Genomic DNA, 21,581 nt, shown 5'->3' with positions numbered 1-21,581 from the left:
ATTCTTTATTTATTCAGATTTCCTCTTTTTCCCTAACATCTTTTTTGTGCTCCAAATCCCAGTTAAACATTATACTTAGTCATAATATATAGGCTTCTTTTGGCTGTAACAGTTTCTCACATTTTCTTGTTTAAGAATTTGACAGTTCAGAGTATTGCTATTTTGTAGAATGTCCCTCAGTTGGGCTCTGTCTGGAATGGACTGGGGTTACAGGTTTTTAGGAGGAAGACAGCTGAAACAAAGTTCCATTCTCATCACATCAAATCAAGGGTACGTACATGACTTTATCACAGTTGATGTGGACCTTGACAACCTGGCTGAGGGTGTTGGACGGGTTTCTGCACCATAGTTACTTTCCTTCCCCTCTTGGCCATGTTACCTTCTATGCAACATACACTTAAGGAGTGAGGAGTTATGTTAACAACTCTGAGGGCAAAATATCTGCAAAAATTGCTTGGAATTCTGCAGATTGGTCTCCTCTTTCCTATTTATTCCATCATTGTAGTATGGGCTCATGGCTATTTTATACTTTGGGTTGTAACTCATCCCTACTTTATATTGTTGCTCTGACATACCTCCATCATTGTGAGATTTTAATGACTTCCTTTCTGGTGCTGTCAGATGCTGAAGGCTTATTTTGTCTATTTCCTAACCCAGTCCTTGAATCAGCCATTCTTCTATGAAGCCCCATCCTTTATATTGGAGAATGGTATTAAAAACCAAGCCCTAGGTGTGTGCTTGTTGCTATTGAATTAAAAAACTTTTGGTGATCTTTTCCTCTTCTAGAAAGGGGGGGAAATGATTAAAAGCCCAATTTGTTCTATTTACCTCTGACAATAAAACTAGTATAAGTTACCTCTACAGTTTTCAGCTAATTATCTTGAAGTTAATGTTGTGTGTAGTGACCAGGAAAAGAAAAAAAAAAGCATTCACAAACTGTATCTCCCTCTATACTTTTAATCATATTTTTAAAACAAGTCTCCTTTTTATGTTTTAAACTAAGTTAGCAATGTGTGAATTGTCTTCCTTATTAACTGCCCTGATAAGACAGATCCTTTTAAATAGTTTTGGGAATGGAATTTGCTGTTTTTTGCTACTGGAGGTGAAGAAGGCAGGCAAAAAACATAAATCTTTTAGGCACTTTTTATTTTCCAAAAAAAATTGTCGTTAATATATAAACATCTCATTCTCTCAAAAAATTCTACAACTATACAGCTGTTTGCTCCATTATTTGCATAGGAAATGACCACAATACAAAAATAAGAGGGGAAAAGAAGCAAAACAGCAACCAATTTATGCTTCGTATGTAGGCCTGTTTCCACGTATAAACATTTTGAAGCCTTACAAAATATTTACACCGTTTGTCATCTATTTACATGTTTTAAGAGCAACTTTTCTAACAAACAAAACTATAATTTATCAAGTTATGAAAATTTTCTAAAAAAACTTACTATATTACCACAAAATAAATAAAGATAAACAATATCTTAAAAACAAAATTAAATTTTCATTTTCAATTAAGACCCCTTTTGGCATTTTGCTTATTTATTCTGCCCTTTGGTTAACAGCATCAACATCACATTACTATCATATTGCATATATGTAGCACTTGCTTCCTTAAGCTTTCAACATGTCATTTATAATTAAAGGCAGACACTGAGTCAGTATTAACAATGCTTAACTAAACTGCACTGTAATTTAGGTAAAATTACTGTGTCTCACTGTATATTACATGCAAAATCCACATAAATTGTCATTTAGCCCACAGTACTGCACGAACAAACATCCCGGTATGCGAAAACTGCATCATAAATTCAACACTGCCACGTGAGAGCTACAAGTCTTTTTATTAAAATGATACTGTGTTTAGCTTATAGTAAGAGGTTTAAATTTTGTGTGTCCTATCTTTAAGCTCCAGTCCACAATTCATATAAAATGTCGTTCATATTTAAAATAAGCAATCCTAGTTTAATCAGTGCATGGAATCTGCTTCTTAAGTTCATTTGAATGATTATTTCTTCCTCCTAAAGAAATGAATTTGGTGAGGTTTGAAGAGGCATCTTACCACAAATTGTAACTGTAATTGTATTCATGGTTATTTTCAAACAGAATTATTTATGATTTTCCCCCAAAAGAATCTTAGAAAACTTGTAATAAACCTATAAAGCTGATTTGCATATTTACAAAATTTTGAATAGCAAATATAGGCAACTCATATAAAAACAAACAAAAAAACACATTTGTTCAATGGCTATCTGTGAATTGCCAGGTACGCTGTGTACCTCTAAGGAATTATCTAATATTGAAAAAAAACTACTTGATGTCAAGTAAAATCTTGACATGCAATCCAGCTCTTCTGTGCCTGCCAACTGACTTGTTTACTAAACACTGTCACATTAAATGATGGTGCTTCGGTAAAGACACTGCAAACACACCCTGCACCCCCACCCCCCTACTCACACTGAGATGTGGCTGCCTGTCAGGAGATGAAATCTGCTTGAGTAAAGCCATATACATTACAGCAAGCATTCCAGATTCTTATAAGGACCAAACACTTTGGTATTCATACAATGTATTCCCTGTTTTCTCAAATATACAAAATATACATTTCCAGTTTTTAGTTTTCTTTTCCTTTTTTTATATATATAGTTAAGTGTGTAGTTTAAAACTTTGCCAAAGGAACCGCAGGACGGCAGGGTGAATTGCATAGGCACGGCAGGCCACAGCGGGGCTCAGTTCTGATGCCTCTTCATGTGCAGGGCCAGGTGGTCGGAGCGGGAGAAGCTGCGGTTGCACACGCCACACTGGAACGGCTTGGCCCCGGTGTGCTTTCGGTAGTGGCGGGTCAGCTCGTCCGAGCGCGCGAACCTCCAGTCACAGCCCTCCCAGGTGCACTTATACGGCTTCTCACCTGTGACAAGGGACCAAGAGGAGGTGAGGTGGCCTGCTAGCAAGACAAACATCACAGACACTGCCTGAGAAGGGAGATCTTAAAAAAAAATCATGGTCCAGGGGGAAGGAGGGTTCATGAATTCCATTATGACCTAAATTTTCTCTAAGAATCTAGTGGAGAGATTCACTGTTTCCCTGGTAGCATTCAACCTAATTACAGCAAGAAAGAAGTTTTTGGAGTTCTTCTGAAGAGCGGGAAAACATTGATTTTGGATGTGCAAGACAAATGGGTGCATTTGTACGTATTGTTCCCATACATGTACACCCATGAAATGACTAGATGAACTTGGGGGACCTGTATCTGCTGTGGAGCATAACTTCACCAACAAACCCAAATTAAATTAGTAAAGGACCAATGGCTGTAAGACAGCCAAGGGAGAAAAAAAAAATTCTGAGCCTGCTCAAATCACCAACGCAATGAACTGAATGTACCACAACTGCGATCCTTTACTTCAAACCAAGTCCTAACTAAATGTTTCTAAACTAGCCAGACTAAACTTCACATAAACTAGTTAGCTTGTCTGAACTCAGGGCCTCCAAAATGGATTGATGAGTGGGCACTCTTCGAAAGTCACTCCAGCACACACACATTCACACCTTCCTGTTTTTCAGTCAGATTAAAGCAAAACAAAACTAGAAAATATTAAAGTTGGTGTTAAAGCTTTATGCATTTGATATTTAATAAATTCCTCAACCAGATACTGGTAACTTCACTTTACTGAAGAATCATGAAACCACCATAATAATTCTGACATTTGCTGATATATATGTGTATCTGTGCCAAGTACCTGCCAGGCACCGTCCTCCTGAGTGTTTGGGATTGACAGTCAACAAAAATGCTTGGCCTCATGGAGCTCACATGCATAATACCGGTTTTAAAAGTCTCTAATCATTCAATCTATCTATTCTACTCTCACAGCACTTTTCATTTTTGTAAATTGACATTTAGGTCACAATCCCAATGCAATTTGTATTATTCTTAATGTTATTTGAAGTTAACTAGTTGCTAATCCTTCAAATTCATTTAATATTGATAATGCAGCCTTAACTCCCAGTTTAAGAATTAACCCTATTTAACTGAGATCATATATTCCCCCCCTCTAAATAAATCCTCAAACCTGAGAATGTTTCACTGAGCATTAACTAGTAAGTTCCTTTATGTTTCATTTTGTTAGAATCTTCTACGAATTTGTTGGAGTTTTGTGAGATAAATTTGCTCATTAAAGTATTCCTGTGAGCTTACTGCTCAGTTTCATATGGATACCTTTTAAAACTCTGAATAGTCAAATTCCTGAATTCTTTCTTGTGAAAGAGAAGAGCCTCCAAGTCACTTTGAATACTCTTTACTTCGTACCACAATGAAACCCAAACAACCTTTCTGTCTGATTTAGCAGTATCATATTCAGGAAGTTGTAAGATTACTCAACTGAGTCCAAATTTTAAAAGACACTGTCCACATCAACCGAGATTTCTACAGCTTGTGGTTAATATATTTTTGCTGTCCTGATAACTCTGACTTAAAAAAAAAAAAAAAAAATCCTGTAAGGACAAAGAAAAAAGGGCCAGAATAGCTCTTTGAAATCTGTACCTATTATTTCCAGGAGATTTTTTTTCTTTCAAATTCTACGGTATGCATTCCCAAACCTCCTTTCCTCCCTCCTCTGCCTCTGAACCAAGACAGATACACTTATTTTTTAAATTTCCTTTTTGATTTACATCACTCTATTTTTAAAATGTCAATTATATAATTTTTTTCTCATTATAAAGTCTTAGAATTTAAGCCTAATACACTCCAATCTTTTAAGTAACATAATAAACCACTTTTCCCTCATTTATATTCACATATTATTTGATACCAGGAGTAAATCTAGCTCTTACTCTTGAAAACGTAAATCAAAGAGAAAAGATTAACTTTTTGCACAAGCATTTGTTTTTTGTTCCTCGTGAAAAATAAATCACAAAACATCTTGGTTAAATACTACACTGTCAATTAATGGAAAGAGAAAGTTATTTCTGATGTCTGAAGCAAGGAAAAAAATTCCTAAAGTGCTCCAATTTTAAAAGAAATCATTCTAGCCTTTTGCATTTAATAATTAAATAGCAAGAGAACTGAATTTTCAGAGTTTATTTAAGAAACAAGGGACACTAGACTCTTTTTGTTCACTATTTTTATTGGCTATGAAGCAATAAACTGCACCAATATTTTTAAAAGTTTACTTTACTGATTGGTTGAAAAACGGTAGCCATTAAAGTTCCTAAAACATTTGGGGTTTTGCTCTCAATTTATGCACATCTATAGATTGTTCAGCCAAGAATACTACCAGTGTCTGGGACGTTAGTTATGGGGCCAAGTTTTTACTATAAAAGCAAGGACAACTATTCCCCACTTGGGGCAGTTTCTATGGGATTTGTTCAAGTGTCAACACCGCTCAAGTTAAACATCATAGAGGAAGCTGGTACCCAATTTCTGGCCAAATAGTAGATTCGGGCCTTTCTTCCTCAGCCAGAAACACTATGCACAGTACTTCTGGGAAACCAAACTGACTTCCTTTAAGTTATTTCAACAGGATAGAGCTTTCAAAAGTTTAATTGGATTTTTACAGAATCTCTTTCCAATACCACCAATTTAAAATATTTAGTTAAGCTCTTTCAACATCAACTGTATTTTTAAGTTTTCATGCTGTTAATGTGAAACTTTCCAAAAGCAGAAGAAAAAAAAAATGACAAGTTTGAACAGCATGAAAAACAAGCTTCAACTTTATCTCCAAAAAAAGTATTTTTTTTATTCCACTTTAAAATTAACTAGGAGTATTTTGTGAGGAATCCCTAATCTTAAAAATTGTTCAAGTTATACATATTATCAGTACTGGTAAAGCCAATTAATGTTATTTCATAAAAATGTTAAAAAGCAGAAGCATTAACAGTAAGAGGGAGCAAGCACAAACATTCATTGAGTACAAACTCTGGAACCAGGTATTTCTGATTTTTTCACTTAATCCTCACAATAATTCCATGAGTTAGAAGTGAAAACAATGAGCTCCAGGTTAAGAATCCGGCCCTGCCACTTGTCCTTAGTGTCCTACTGAAGTTCTCCATTAGCAAACACTCATTCACTGCATACGAACAACTTAAGAACAAATATTATTCAAATGTATTTAAAGATTCTAAAGCCACTTGAGGTCAGTTATGGAATAGCTTAATGGACTCAGCAGGCCTTAAACTGCAGACAGTGGGAAGCAGAGTGTATCCCTGGGCCAGCCTTCAGTGGAGACCCATCTCTCAAGACCAGCAGGATCCAGAAAACTGTTCTGACAATCCCAAATGTCACCCAGTGATCCATTTCCCTCTACCCTAGGCTAAATGAATTTCAGGGGGTAAGCAGAACATGTTTACAATGTATTTGAAATCTTCAGCAATAGACTAAAATACTATCTTATTTTTTTCCCTCTGATAAACCGGTAAAAAAGGACTTCTGAACCTACCACAACAGAATGGGAGGTTTCTCTGCTCTGCTGAACATATTCAATAGATTCATACCAAGGCCTTTCCCTAGAATGTTCCACATAGGTTCTTCTAACAACAAAAAAATATCATAGATGGAAATATTTCTCAGAATACCTATTTTAGGTAACTTGTTAAGTTTATTACAGCAAATTTGCATATCTGATCTTCCTCCTGACAACTAAAAGACATTTCCATTGTATCTGATAGAGACTAAAAATCATCAGGATTAAAACCAGTATTTAGTAAATGAGAGTGTAACCTGCACTAAATGACCTGGAAAACACAAGTAAGTCTTAATCTTGATTTTCTCCTTTAAAAAAAAAAAAAAAAAAAGACTTAGTCACTGGCCTCAAAGAACTTAAAATCCATTTCTCATTCTGAGAAAAACAATGCAAACAGTTAAAGTGGAATAAATTATTTCAATAGTTGGTACTAAATCTTAATTCTTAGAACTTAAGTCCTTGAAGTTAAAACAGCTCTTATTTCAGAAGGAAAATTTTTATGTAATTTAGTAATAATTATACTTTTTTCCACTACTAGAGATGGAATTTAGTCTGAAACAATCTCTATATTCTAATAAGAGGTGAAAAATAGGAATCATGGGGAAATATTAAACATCTAAAAAAAAAGATAATGTAGGATGATTTGGGCTCATTAATTCAAATTTTTATATATCTATGCCAGTAATTTTCCATTTAAAAAATCTTTTTATTAAAGCTCATTGTAGCACATCTCCTTCACTTGGAACAGAAGGGTAGGCAGTTCATTTCAAAGATTATTTATTTATCTGCAAAATGCAACTAATATTTACTAGATATAGTATCATGTCAATAATGTACCCTCTTTCAGGAAACTGATTAATTAAAAGGATATATTAAAATTAATTTTTTTCTTTTTCTCTACAAATCAATTTGTGGTCAGTTCATATGCTTACCCCCCCCCCCTTTCTTTGAAATCTGATTCACCTTAACACTTCCAGAAAACCTCTGAACAGTCCAGAAGAATTCATTCCACTTCTCTGAATCCCCATCAACATTTAGATTTGTTTTGAATGACTGGTTTACACTTACACATATGTTGCTGTAAAAGGTTCAAATAGATGTGTTTTGTCCCCTTCATTAGCCTTGAAAATTCCTCAAGGACAGACACTATTTTTTATTCCAGTTGCAAAGCCACACTTCTCATAATGCATCTTTGGAACAATCGCATGTTTGGCCAAGTCTGACCAATTCTGACATTTTCATTAATGAAAAGGAGGGAAGGTATAAGAAACAGGAAAGCATCTGGTGTTGTCTACCAGAATGTTTCTTTGCCCACTTGAAGCAAGGCTTTGCCTGGTTCTATTCCACCTAGAATGAGACTAATCTCACTAAATGTATGATTAAGTAGGAATCATGCTTTTAGGACATATTCAGAATCCATTTAGCATGGAATCCACTTATTATCCATCATATAAAGTTGTATAAGGCTAAATAAACTTGTTTATGTAAACAAGTTTTCCTTTACAGAATTGGGAGTAGATTTGATGAAAACCAAGGAGTTCTTAAGCTCCTACTGCTAGCCTAAAACAGCAAAGGGACCTCTGCGGCCAAGGAACAGTGAGCTGACAAATCCAAAGGGGTTACATGTGCAGTCTCCTCCCTGAGGGAATCTGTAGTGTCCTAAGTTTCTGCCATTTCTCCTAAGGGTTCCCGACAAAAATCATGGAAAAATCCTCGCTCATTAATAGTGTTAATAAAATGCCAATTCTTGAGGCTGACAAAAAGACAACACTCAGATTTGCCTTCTTGGAATAAGAACCCAAACTGAACTTTTTAAAAAACTGGTCAATGAAAGATTTTGCCTCTTCATTTTTAACCAAAACAGAAAAATTCTGTATTTCTAGCACTGAATGAGTATTAGATATTCTTTCCTCTAATTTGCACTTACTGTGGTTACCTCGACAAAGATTTCTCCCAGCTCTTAAAAGGTTTATATTTATAAAGTAGTAAAAAAGAAACATTCTTCTGCCTAGGTATTTTTTACTGAAAGTTACCTAAGATGCACTTCTAAAACAGTAACTCCCCCTAATCAGAGTTAAAGATCCTTGAATATAAATAATACAGGCTGACAGAATAGGAATGCTGCTACACAGATACTTTTACTAAAGTAGGGCATTACTTTGTTTCTAATCTTCCACCAGAAAAAATGTAGGTCATCAAGTAAACAGCTACTACATTCTATAGAACTAAAAATATCTGCCCAAGTAAAAAATCTTGGGTGATTAAGTTATTGTATTAAAAAATGTATACATTCTCTCTACCTTCACAGCTGATTATTTTTCTCTCAGCTTCAACAATCCCATTTAACCTGCTTATGAACTACCTTCTCCCACTAGTTTAGAAGGACAAAAGGGAAGAAAAAGATTCTCTTTGGATTCTCCACAAGATCAGTCCAAAAGTTTGCTTAATCAAATTATACTTCTTAACCTTTGATAAGCTTTATCATCTCAAAACAATGTTTAATCAATTTCCTATGTAAATGTTTTTCAGATGAAAGAACAAGTCCTAGAAGCAAAGTTTAATTTTCCCAGTGAGTCATTAAAAAGAAATTGTTTTTAAGCTTTCACGCTCGTAAATATCTTTCCAGGGGTCTGAACTAGCAAGTCTCTTAAGTTACTACTTTTCTTACATAAGCTTGAAATGGTTCAGTATAGAAAATAAATTTCAAAGCTGCAAATAAAAATAAATTAAGAATTTTAACTAGTAACATCTGACATCACAAGCTAACTGTGATACTTTTTTCTGCATATCTTCAAATACAGACTCAAAAAAATCCACTGGATACTAAGTAATTTCATCCTGTACAATTTTCCCACCTCTACCAACAAGAAGGATTACCAGGGCACACACCCATGTACTGATCTCTAGATCCAAACTTAGGATCTCCATTAAGGCCATCTACGTACCTACCTACTTATCTGCAGAGGGAGGGAAAGAGACTTATGCTGATTTTAGCTCTAAATAACTTTTCAAGGAAGTGAAATTGTTCATATATATGTGGAAAGCCTTTTGGCTTTAAAGCCTTTAAAGCCTTTTGGTCCCTTCCACAATTCCACAAAAAAAAAAAAGGAGTAACTTGTGTTCCAATCATTTTGAATGTTTTAGTGGCAAAGTACCATGAATGAAAATGTAGTGTCAACATTGTTAATATTTTTAGATGCAAATCTATACCTAATACATTAAATGGATAATAAGTATAGAACAAAGAACTAGATAGAAAATTATACCTAGTTTTCTATTCAGCTTAGTACCCAAACTGAAACTAAAATCACCTTGAGCAGATTACACATTTTAAAGTATATGTAGTAAACATCTTAATATAAGTATCATTATGAAATAACGTGTTCTACATAAGCAAGTAAGACAGATTATGGGAACCTATCCCCTTAAAACCAGGCTTGGGCTAAAAATCTTTCTAAAACTTTACTGTGGAATTCTTTCTTAATTAAACAAAGCACCCCAAACAGCTCATTGCAAAATGCAGTGCTAATAGTATAGTGCTTCCCTGAATCCATTTTGTGTTCCTCTGTTATTGTAGGTTTCCATTTTCTTGTGTGGGGGTGTTTCCAATTGTCCTTTCCTTATCAATCCTTGGCAAGTCACTCTGCGATTCAGAACCATGTAATGGTCTGTGCATACAGTCTCGGTCTAAGGGATCCTTGAGCCAAGTGTGTGTGCTGCTTGGAGACTTTCTCTCTACAGTTGTTCATTTTCTGCCTTGTTCCAGATAGCTGAGACTGATAAATGATCTAAAAATGTTTCCATACTCTAATTTCCCAACCACTTTTGCATATTCTTTAAGGGGTAAGTACATACCCACACATTTGACTAAAATCACGAAGAATTTAAACACCTGTATTGAGTTCACTAGTTTTCAAACTTTCTTTGGAAAGCAAGTACTTTTTTACTAAACCATAAATATCATTTTAAAAGAAATTTCCAAACTCAATGTAAAAGTCCTATTTCATAAGCACACCAAGAAATCAGTAGCAGTGATAAAAAAAAATTTTCAATTTCTTGCAAAATTTTCTTTGTATATACAGCCTTAATTTTTTTTTTCCTATTGCATTTTACCTTTTTTGGTCTCAAGCTCGTGCTTAGAATTACTTTAAATCTTCATTATGAAGTTAAAGTGTATGAGTAGAAACAACTATCCTGCTGATTACAGATTATTCTACTTTATCAGTTTAAAAATTGTGTGGATTTATAAGGGCAAAATAGTTATGTGAATCTTTTCCTTAAAAGGTGCTCACAGCAGCAACTTTTAAATGATGTCAATGGGTACCGCCCATATATACATCAAAAGACATACACAAATTTCAGTAGAATGTTTGCATTACATGCTTTTAAAAGTTTGATATACCAGCCAATACTGTTGCCTAGAATTAGCCATAATTATATTTGACCAGAGGCATGATGTATACACACACATTACGAATAACAAACACCCACACGCCAATATAAGGGGTTACCTCTACAGACCTTTAAGTATGTTACTGTTATATATACACACAGACATGTCTGTAAGTGAAATAGATTTGCTAAAACACAGGAAACGTACATTTCAGGTATTTTGTTTGACCATACAAAGACAGAACTTGGTACAACTTGTATATTCCTTATGAATAAAGAAATCAAAGTGTATGAACTTAGAAAAATGCTAAAGGACTTCTGGTTCAAGAAACTGATATCTTGTACTTTCATTCTAAATTTTTTGAAAAAGGTCTTGTTTTGGAAAGACTGTTTCCTTATGTTCAATTTGCAAGTCAAGAAGCACTTACTATCTAAAAATCCAGAATAAGCAATTAAATAGAACTCAGATGTAGTTTGTTTTAATTGCTTAAATCATTTTTAAAACATAAGGTAACTTGACATTTTAAAGCAATTACAATTATATTCCAAGGAAATGCTAGGGTGGCTTTTCAGGTTCTGCCTGCAAAATGGCAATCACTTAAAAAGTAATTTTTGTATCAAATACCAGATCTCTCCCATACAGACTGTTTTAAAAATCTCCTAACAAATTGTCCAGGGCAGGGGCAGGAAGGGAGACACAGTAGGGGACCTATATACAAAGCAAAACAAAACAGCTATTAAGTAAGTTATTTAGAAATACCTAGGCCTAAAAGGGAAAAAGGAAAAAAAAAAAAAAAGGAGAATTTTCTGGCTTCAGATACATTCACTAAAAAACAAGCAGCAGGGGAGGGATGCAACGAGAGAGCACAGGTAATTTTAAAAGACATTGTCTAGAAACTAGAAATGAGGAGAAAACAACCTCAATGCTCTATGATTACCCAAGAACGGGTTTAGCCAGATGAACAAGTCTGCTACAAACCCTCCCCAAGGCATCTGAGAGACTATCAAACAAAACTTTATTAAGCTGGATTACATAGTCTCATTCATTAGTCGTCAATGGCCATGCGCTTATGATCAGGTGAAAAAGTTGATGCCTAGGACCCAAACTAGGCCTGGGTCCTCTTTTTAGTTTGATTTTATTAGTATGAGCACTGTTAAAAACAGCCTGCTATTAAATTTCTTTGCCAGCAGGTCAAATTCCAGAATCCCAGCTATAAGCATTCAGAGCACTAAACCCTGACAGGGGTTGTAAGGCCATTCAGATATGCTCTGACTACATCCCTGCAATAAGCAGTTGATTACAGTGTGATATGCAATTGCACTCTTTTTATTAGGAGACTTTAACCTCATAAAAAACATGTTCCCTCCTTCCTTTCCTATCTCCCATTTCAAGGACTTTCAAAGAAGAAAAAAACTAGTTAAAATGCTTCAATTTTATTTTCATTCCCATTAGTCAAAATTCAGGTAAAAGCCCAATTTCAATGTTTCTTTCTCTAATAGAATATTAATTCTATAACTGTCTATTTTAGTATTTCTATATGGAATATTTTCTTGGCCATCATGTGCATTTTGAAAACTTTAGACTGAGTTTATTATATACTTAATGGTTGTTTAACTATAAATATAACTCTTACTTTGAGCTGCTTATGTAGGATCTTGCGTTTCATATAATCACTTTGTCTATATCTAAAAACTTCAGGCCAAAACCATCCATTCATTTTAATACATGAGCTGTCTTTTCTTTAAAAGCAATTTCTCAGAAAGTCCTGGAATCTACCACTGTCACCAGCACTATTTAGATTTTAATAAGTAGTGTTTATCACTGAGATATCAAGTAATACTTCCTTACATGCATACAAAATGTCTGCAGCCATATTCCTCCTAGTGTTCTATCTCAGCACTGACCTTTGTTCAAAGGCTTTTACTTTTTAATGCAGCAGTTAGAGATAACTACTTCATTTATCAAAACTCAATTTCCATAGTAACATCTAGCCTGGGGAGATTCAAGTCCTCACACTAATCCAACAACCCATTCAAAGGAACTGTTGAATACTTTGGTTTCCATAGCAATGATGGAATAAAACATTTTGCTAGGTCATTGCTTTTATTAGCAAACTTATTCTTTGAACTTTAGGTAAGGCTGAATTTACTGAGAGAAAAAAACACAATCATTTTGTGTAAGTTCTTTCCTTTAGGGCTGGTCTTTTAAGAAAATCCCAAATAGTAACCATCTATATATTTTGAAAATATTTTGGGTATTTGGGAGCTTTTTAAGCATGCCATGTGGTTTTGTCCTAAAATGGTTTCAAATATATATTTTTAAAATTAAAAGGCATTTAAAAGTGAACGTACAGACGTGACAAAATAAACATTTATAAAATTAAAGTGACTCTACCTAAAAGCACATTCTAAACAAAGATGAAATGTAAACTAGAATGAAGATAATCTCAAATACGTCAAAATCAGGGCTGGCGCAGGGTATAGAGTAACTTTTAAACCACAACCCCATCTTTGCCTGATTTAATACTCTGCAATTTCGTCCCTACCTTTCATCAGCCACATAAAACATGCTAAACAGAGATGTTAGGTTAAAGGTAAAATTAAAGATAATGTATTAAGCAGTCATGCTTTACATGCTAAATGGAAAAGTTTTAGCATTTAATATACCTTACAGCAGCCAAGGGATTTGTTATGGAAGGAAAAAAAAGAGTTACATTTTTATATTCCTTCAAGATAGGAATTGCAGTGCCATTAAAGTTTTAAAATCCATTAGTAAACATTGTTGTTTACGTTTTTGGGTAATTCATTCTATGTGAGGTGACAGGGCAAGGCCTTGGTAAGGGAACATCAGCCTTCCTGGAACCAGACTTTTTCGTTGAACTGCATTTTGAGCCAAGCCAGTGCTGAAAAGGTAGGCCATTAAAAAATAAAGGTTGACAGAAGAAAGAAGAGATCAAACACGTGTTGGCTTTTAAAAGGATGAATACCACTTACACTATTTACACAACTCACAGAATTAACAAGAAAATTACATACCAGTATGAGTCCTCAGGTGAGCTTTTAAATGAGAAGACTTTGTATAAACTTTTGTGCAGCCTGAAATAATGGAGAGGAAGAACAGCTTGTCATTTTGGAGATCCTTTTGAAATCTTTACATTTGATGATTCAGTGTTTAAAATCTGGCTCTAAAGAAGAAATCTCTCATGCTAGTGAGATATTTATTTGAAGCGTCAGTTTTAAAGACTGCTCCCCTGTTACCTTATTAAAGGTATAAAGTGATTTACTTTACGTACCACTTTAGCAGAAAAAGCAGATAAACAAGCTACAAATGGAAAATGTATGTTTATATTCCAGTACGTGCTTTATACTAGTAACATATACTTCAGTGATTTAAAAACTTTTAATGGCTCTCGAGCTGACAGTGTTAAACCATTATCCAAGATGACTGCAATTTTCTGTGCTACTACATTTGTTTTTTCATTTAGTATATCACGCTGTATCAATTACACCCTGTATTAATCATAAACTAGCTTATGCCAGCAACTTGTAGACTAAGTCATCACCATCATCAATTTAGATTTTGAGCCACATCTCACTGAAGAATGAACATATGTTCATACGCCATCACAACTATCCTTAAATCTATTCTGTACACAGTCTTGTAACCCACCATCATGAAAGCAGCCTACTCAATCCCCATTTCATTACCACACCTTATTTTCCCTACCTTACCTTATCTCTTTTCAGGGCACTCAATTTAGAATTAAGACGGCAATTTAGGTGTTTAAGTAACTCTGACATAACTCAAAATTTGAATTTATATGCTACGTTAAAAATAAAGAAGTCCAAGGTAACTTTTTTCCAGTATATTCTAGCCATTTTTTTAATACATACAACTATAATAGACAAACACAAAGTTATATCCCAGGGTACAGTACAGAGACTGAGATATGAAAAGGACAAAGTGGGTGATCTTTTTCATTGTCAAGTACCACTTTCCTATGCAAACTGAAAACCTGGCTTAAAAAGGCATGTGCACACACACACACAGACACTAAATACAGGTACTGATGCTTTAACCGGGTTATATCACGTACCAGGGTAATCGCAGTAGTGGATGCGTCGTTTCTCCAAATCGGGGTTACTCCTTCTATTGTATCTGACAGGCTGGATGCTTTGTGAATTAACTGGCAGGGTGGCAGGTAAATTTGGATTGTGAATTGCCAGTTTAGAAGCAATTGTAGCAGCATAGGATGGAGGTGGGGTCAAATTCTGGAGCATCTCTGCTTGTCTATCTGGACTTCCCGGCTCTGAGCTTGGTGGTGACGGGGGAAAGTAAGTGGCCTGCTGTGGAAGAAACTGACTTGGCATTGTGTATGTGCAAGGGGGCATGCCCTGGAACTGTTTCATTGCAGTCTGCGGAACAGCAGAGGTGTGTGTGTTAAGGCCCGCCATGGCGGCGGACATAGAGACATTAAGAGTGTCCATCACTGCTGTCTGGTTTGTAGAACTGGGCATATCTAGATCCGGTGTGTTCAGCAGCTGGTACAGGTGGCCCTGCTGGGGAGGGACAGAAAGATGAAGATCTGGTGTAGGAAGTTCTTGTTTGATGAAAATATTGTTCACCTCTGGAGCTGCGGTCTGGTGTGAGCTGAATATACTGGTGAACTCAGGGAGGGCCTGGGTCGGGGCCGGAGGAGGGGCTGTCGTTTCACTCTGGTGGCTGAAAATGGTAACAGGTTCTGTCTTGATGTGTGTTACGCACGGTCTCTGGGATTTGTAGAGGCCAGTTCTCAGGTGAGTGATGTCAGGGAGGAAGACGTTCATGTTGATACTGTAAGGTAACCCTTCACTGTCAGTGAAGAACTGGTCTACGACTGAGGCACTGTCTCGTCTATACTTTTTATGCTCTGGAATCATTGAAACTGGAGGAAGCTGAGGTGTCAGATACTTCTCCATTTCACATCTTGTCTAAAAAAGAAGAGATACAAACATGCATAATCCACCCAGTTCATCAGCTGAGTAAAGACAAACTTACGAAAAATTCCCCCAGCGATACCTGTGAGAAGTACTAGGGCGAGCTCCTTTCAAGCGTCGCTTATAAAGGTATCAGGTTTATTTGTCAATTGTGTAATAACTGGTTTACCAAAAGCCTTATGAAACTCTCTATAACGTGTATTTGGTAAAATCGCTCCCACAATCAGCCCCGGACAAACAGTGAAACAGGCAAATCAAGAAAAAAAAAAAAAAAAGCAGCAGCAGCAGAAAGAAAGGATTAGAATTCCTTTCTAATCGATAACAAAGTGTATTTTTTATAACTCACATACAAAAGCAGGATTCCCTACCCCATTACAGTTGAGTTTTCAACTGAAATACAGTATCGTACTACTACTGCCGACCCACCTCAATCCTGCTCATGCCATATTTATATTAATACAGGTATGTTTAAACAAACAAAACCTAAGCGAAACAATCTTAAAAATAAAACCGCAAAGTTCTGTTTTGGGGTTTCTTTTTGTTTGTTTGCCTAGGTAGATTCTGTTGAAGTACCTAATACAACATATTCCTTGGCTATTTCAGTGCCTTTTCTCACGTACAGGTCCCTGGAAACTTAAAATACAACCTCTTGAGCAAAACAGTATCCACTCACAGAACAGAACAACTTCACTTTCAACATTTGATCTAAATGTTGATTTTAATCAGCAGATTCTGTAATTGGTTAATATGATAATGAAATGTTCCTATTCATATCCCTATCTAAAACAGATCTTTAATTACCTAGGGGAAAATCACTCCCTTGGTAGAGTGGTGCTAAGGAGTCCGTGGGTGGGGAGAGGCTGCTGTATCCCTAGCACAGTCATCAGCAAAACATTTACCATGTCCTTCTCAGTGGCCCAATGCTACATTCCCCCTTACTCTGTAAAAAAAAAAAAAAAAAAGGCTCAATCATCCCTTAGCCTCTTGGTGTCTCTTAACCAGAAAAGTGACCAACCTGAAATAACCAAATCATTCTCAAGTGGGGACTGTTTTTTTTTTTTTAACACAGCGATCCAGAGCTTGTAACTAGTCACCCTCTTTTTTCTTTTTTCTTTTTTTTTTTTTTACAAACTGTCTTCTATGCTAGTACATAAACTTAATATTTTTTTAAATTTTTTTAACGTCGAAAAGTAAATTTCCAGAGCAAAGCAGAGCCCACCCCACCCCCATGAAATGGCTCATGCAACTATTAACCGCGGTGGCATCCTAACTGGTGAATAATACACTTTTTTTTTTTTTTTTTTTTTTGCTATCACTTCATTTCAAAAGCGTTTCGTATGGGACCTCGGATCCTTCGCTGTGGATGTCAAGGCGGGGCTGCCCAGATAGACACGATTTAAAAATAAAAACTAACGCCCGGGCCCTGTGAGTCACGCCTCCGACAGACGCCCCTGCCCTCCCGGGCACCCCGGGCCTCGCAGACCCCGCGGCGGCGGCGGCGGCGGCGCAGGGGCCGGGCGGCCCAGTACGCGGGGCCGTACCCGGGGGCTGGGAATCGAAGCGTCTCGAAATAAACCCAAGTAAAACCCTTCCGTGCGCCTCGCTCCCGCGGTGGTTAGTGGTTTCTGCTTTTAGCTCTTCCAGCTGTTTGCATGTGGGTATGTTTCCAATTTTTTTTTTTTTTCCCTTGGGACAGGCTAAAAGTCCCGGGAAGTTTTTTTTTTTTCTTTTTTTTTTTTTCCAGGGCTATATGACTCCCTGCGTGGGCGAGAGAAACAGGCGGTTGCTCTAATTCGGCTGCCGGGCAAGTGTAAAGAGCCAACTGCCGGCTTTCAACGCGGCTCCGGGAGGAAATTTACGCGCACATGAAGAAAACAACACCCCGGTCCTCCTTCTGGGTCTCGGCTTTTTAAGGAAAAACACACACGCGCGGACACACACGCGCGCACACGCACACGCCGCTCCGGTACAGCCTCGGCTTCCCCAGCCCGAGCCCACGGCAGCCCCCGAGAGCGCGTCTACAGCAGCCTGAGCCACGAGGGAGAAAGCGGCACCCGCGGCGCCTCCCGCCGGCCCCGTCTGCGTTTCCACCTGACCCGAGACTACGCGGGGGACCCTCCGGGGGGTGGGGGTGGGGGTGGGGCCGGGGCCCGGGCCGGGGGCGCACACGGGCAGAGCCGGAGTTTCAAGGGAGGCTGGACTGAGGCGCGACGGGAGACGCTCCGGCGCGTGGGAGCACCCGCCCCGCTCCAACCTCCCCCCGGACGGGCCCTCGGGGCGGCTCCGGCCGGGACGCGCCCCTCCCGGTCCCCCCACTTTCTCGCGGCTGCCTGCGAGCGCCCAGGCCAGCAGGGCAGGGCGCGGAGGGGAGAGGGGAGGGGAGGGCAGGGGAGGGGAGGGGCCGCCCCCCGCCCGCCGCCCCCCAGCGCCCCGACGCACGCCCCAGCCTGGAGCGGCCCCTGTCGCCCGCGCGTCGCAGCGGCGGGACACGCCCGAGCTCCGGGAGGGGGGCGGAGGGAGGGAGGGAGGGAGGGAGGGGAGCGCCTCTTCCTACCTGGACCAGCTCCTCCGGGGGCAGCCGCGGGCCCGCGGCGGGCGGCGGCGCCGGCTGCGGCGGCTGCGGGGGCGCGGGCTGCGCCTGCGGGTGGTGGTGCGGGTGCTTCAGCTCCTCGCCGGGGAAGAGCGCCGCGTCGCGGGCCGGGTTCGCGGCGCCCAGCACGGGCTTGAGCTGCGCGAACACGGGCTCGTCCTGCGGGGCCGGCGGCTGGGGCACGGGTCCCAGGCGGGCGCTCATCGTCAGCACCCGCGTGGCCATTGGCACTCGCGGCGGGGGGCGGGGGCCGGCGGCTCCGGGCGCGGGTCGGGCGCGCTTCCCACCTCGCCCACGCTGACTCGGGCCGGCGAGCTCGGCGCGGGGCCGCGGGCGGAGAAGGGGGCGCTCCGGGCGGGCGGGCGGACCCCCTCGGCCAACAGCCGGCGCGGTCCTCGAAGGCGCGCACGAAAAGCAAAACTCTTCCGCTCCGCCACGCGTAAACGCCAACGTCCCCGCGGCGGCCACTTTCTCCCGCCCCGCCCCGCCGCGCTCCCTCGCTCGCCGGAGCCCGCTCCCGCCACCGCCGGTCTCCGCGAGCGAGCTGCGAGCGCGCGTACCTGCCCCGCGACTACTGACACTTGACGCCCGCCTCTCTTTTACCCAACTCCGGGTGGGCGGGGCCCGCCGGCCTGACTGGCAGCGCCGCGGCGAATCCCGGCGCCCCGAGGCCGGCCGGGCCGGAGGGCACAGCCTATGCGGAGGGAGAGGCTCACGCGGGCCCCGCCCCCGCCGAGCTGACCCGCCCCCTCGGGCCACGAGCTTTCGCGCGCAGGGCGGCCGCGCAGTTTGTACACAACTTCTCTGACAGATTGGGCGGACGGAGCCGGGGGCGGAGGAAAGGAGAGGAGCGGGTGGAATCTGGGAAGAGACGGAGTCGGGGTGGAGACGTGGAGGGAGATCTCTCCCAACTGTTCTCCGCCAGGGTCAGGGAGGAAAAAAAAGACTTTTGCACGTCTTAGGTGTTGTGCACCCAAAAGCTGAGAAGCCCAGCGGGCAGCGAGGTGGGGGCGCCAAGGGTTTCAGGGGCTCCTCGCGGGAGCGTGTATTTTTAAATATACAAAATGTACTTTGCTTTAGCGGAAAACGAGGGGCGGTGTGATAAACAAATTTAAAAACAGCTCTTGTGTCTGTGTATCTTTAGCAGTGAACATGTCCATCTAGCAAAGCAAATCTGGAAGGTCCCTGAATAAAAGGTTTAATGGCCAATAGATTTTTTTTTTTTTTTTTTTGAGTCCTTGCATAAGAGCTTGTTTTCCCCTACAGTATGTAAATGGCTGGAAAGAAGTTTTCACACCCAATTTCTACCTCGTATCTGTATGGGGAGGAGGAGGATGGGGATATGGGGATATGGATTTTGAAGTTTTTAATATTTACAACTTTTGATTCTAGCCGAAGCCTGGAATCTAATTTAAGCCCTAACGACTGACTAGTTCCAATGTATTTAAATAGAGATTACATCTTTGACTTGTTTTTGCTAGCACTGTATGTTCAAAAAAAAAAAAAATGGAGCTTAATATTTACAAAACAGAAACGTGGCACATTTACCTAACACTGGGGCACCTTTTCCTACGAAAAGGCAACCAAAGAAGCCTTAGACGCTCAGCCGCTCTGCAAACTGGGAATCCAAATTTGTAGGAAAGTAATAGTCAAATATATTACCATCCATTAACTACATTATAATGGGAAGGTGCAGTTTTGCCATCAATCACCTAAGGAAAACACTTCCCTAATCCTTAATGTTCTTGTATACGATTTTATCTGGCTTATTGAGAAGCCGGAATAATAAACTGCAATAAAAATGCCTGGTATATTACTACATATGTATATATGTTGACAGCACACTATACTATTAGACAATTTTACATATACAACAGCCTACTCATCACTTCACAGTAAAACAGCTTTAAAAAAAAAAAAAAACGAGTTCTTAGAAAAAAATGTTCACTTCAAAGAGATGGACCTATTAAAAGAATGGATCTTATTTCAGTGTGTAGATTTAAAAAATAATATACACATGAAATATTAGAGGTATTTACTATTAGGAAACAAAATTATGCTGTAAATTTTTTTTTCTCTTTTCCTTTTTGTTAAAAAGTGATTCATCTTTATGGCTGTGATCACTCTTTTCAGAGAATAGTTGACGACTACCTTCATGTTACCAAAGTAGTATTTAATAAGAGTCTTTGCAAATTTTTTTCTGACAGTTCTATAGTATCCACCTCCACCTTTAAGAAGCTGTCCTGATTTTCGCTAAGATTGAACCCAAGTATTGGGTTTGAACCCAAGGAATTAATTAATTAAATAACTTAGATTATAGAATTGGTATGGGATTTAATATTCCTTTTTTAAAAACTGAACTTTGACAGATTTTAGTTTTAATGCTGATAACATGATCAAAACTCAATGTGATATAGATTACTCTCAATAGAACATTTATGTTCTTTTTAACTTAGGTTTAATATAATCTAGTATCTATTTATATTTTAATTTGCCTTCTTTTTTATCTTTCTTTTATCAGAGCATCAGCGGCCTGTTATTTCAACCTAAGTTTTCACTACCATAAAATCCATAAAAGTTATTTTACTGGAAATATTTCTGTATGTCACACCACTTTTTAACATGCTTTCACTGACAAATCCTTTCCCAATAGCAAAACAAAACGAAACCCAACTATATGATAAGCTTTTAATAAAACACTTGTATAAATCCTGTTAATTTTGCTCACATTTCCATTTTTTGTAATGAATAAAGATATGAACCTAGCTACGGTTGGGCTTACAATATATTTATGTTAGAAAAGTTGAATTCAATCTTTTTTTATTCTAATATAGTAGCATTTATTTAAATTTCATTTCTAATATAAGGATTCATAAAATAGGGCTGTCACTTTTAAGTAATGGTTTCTCTGAAACGCCCAGCTCTGCAATCTCACAGAAAATAACTAGCTTAGCACTGTACAATAGTACGGAAATTGGAAAGTAATCCTTTTCTGAGACATTTGCCATGCGATTCTGAACACAGAAAGAACATGTTCAACCAAGCTTACTTGCTGTTAACACACGTGCTACAGCGGCAAACCTGATTCATCGACTTAGCAAAAAGGGTTAAAACTTGATAAATATTTTTCAAATGTTCCAGGTTCTACATTGGCATGATGCCAG

General features: G+C 39.0%; 1 protein-coding gene across 1 annotated transcript; it reads right to left on the bottom strand.

The window, feature by feature from the left end:
* Window positions 1–1,129: 1,129 nt before the first annotated feature.
* KLF5 (KLF transcription factor 5) lies at window positions 1,130–18,981 on the bottom strand. The gene is made up of 4 exons (XM_072760693.1): window positions 18,382–18,981; window positions 14,948–15,821; window positions 13,887–13,946; window positions 1,130–2,911 (listed from the first exon to the last, which is right to left on the bottom strand). Exons 1-4 carry the CDS (start codon window positions 18,640–18,642, stop codon window positions 2,733–2,735), a joined length of 1,374 nt encoding a protein of 457 aa, XP_072616794.1. The 5' UTR covers window positions 18,643–18,981; the 3' UTR covers window positions 1,130–2,732.
* Between the last annotated feature and the right edge of the window lie 2,600 nt (window positions 18,982–21,581).

The sequence above is a fragment of the Vulpes vulpes genome, chromosome 6, assembly GCF_048418805.1.
Source record: "Vulpes vulpes isolate BD-2025 chromosome 6, VulVul3, whole genome shotgun sequence".
Lineage (NCBI taxonomy): Eukaryota > Metazoa > Chordata > Mammalia > Carnivora > Canidae > Vulpes > Vulpes vulpes.
Note: the sequence above shows the minus strand (reverse complement) of the source record. Positions and strands in the feature narration are given on the sequence as shown.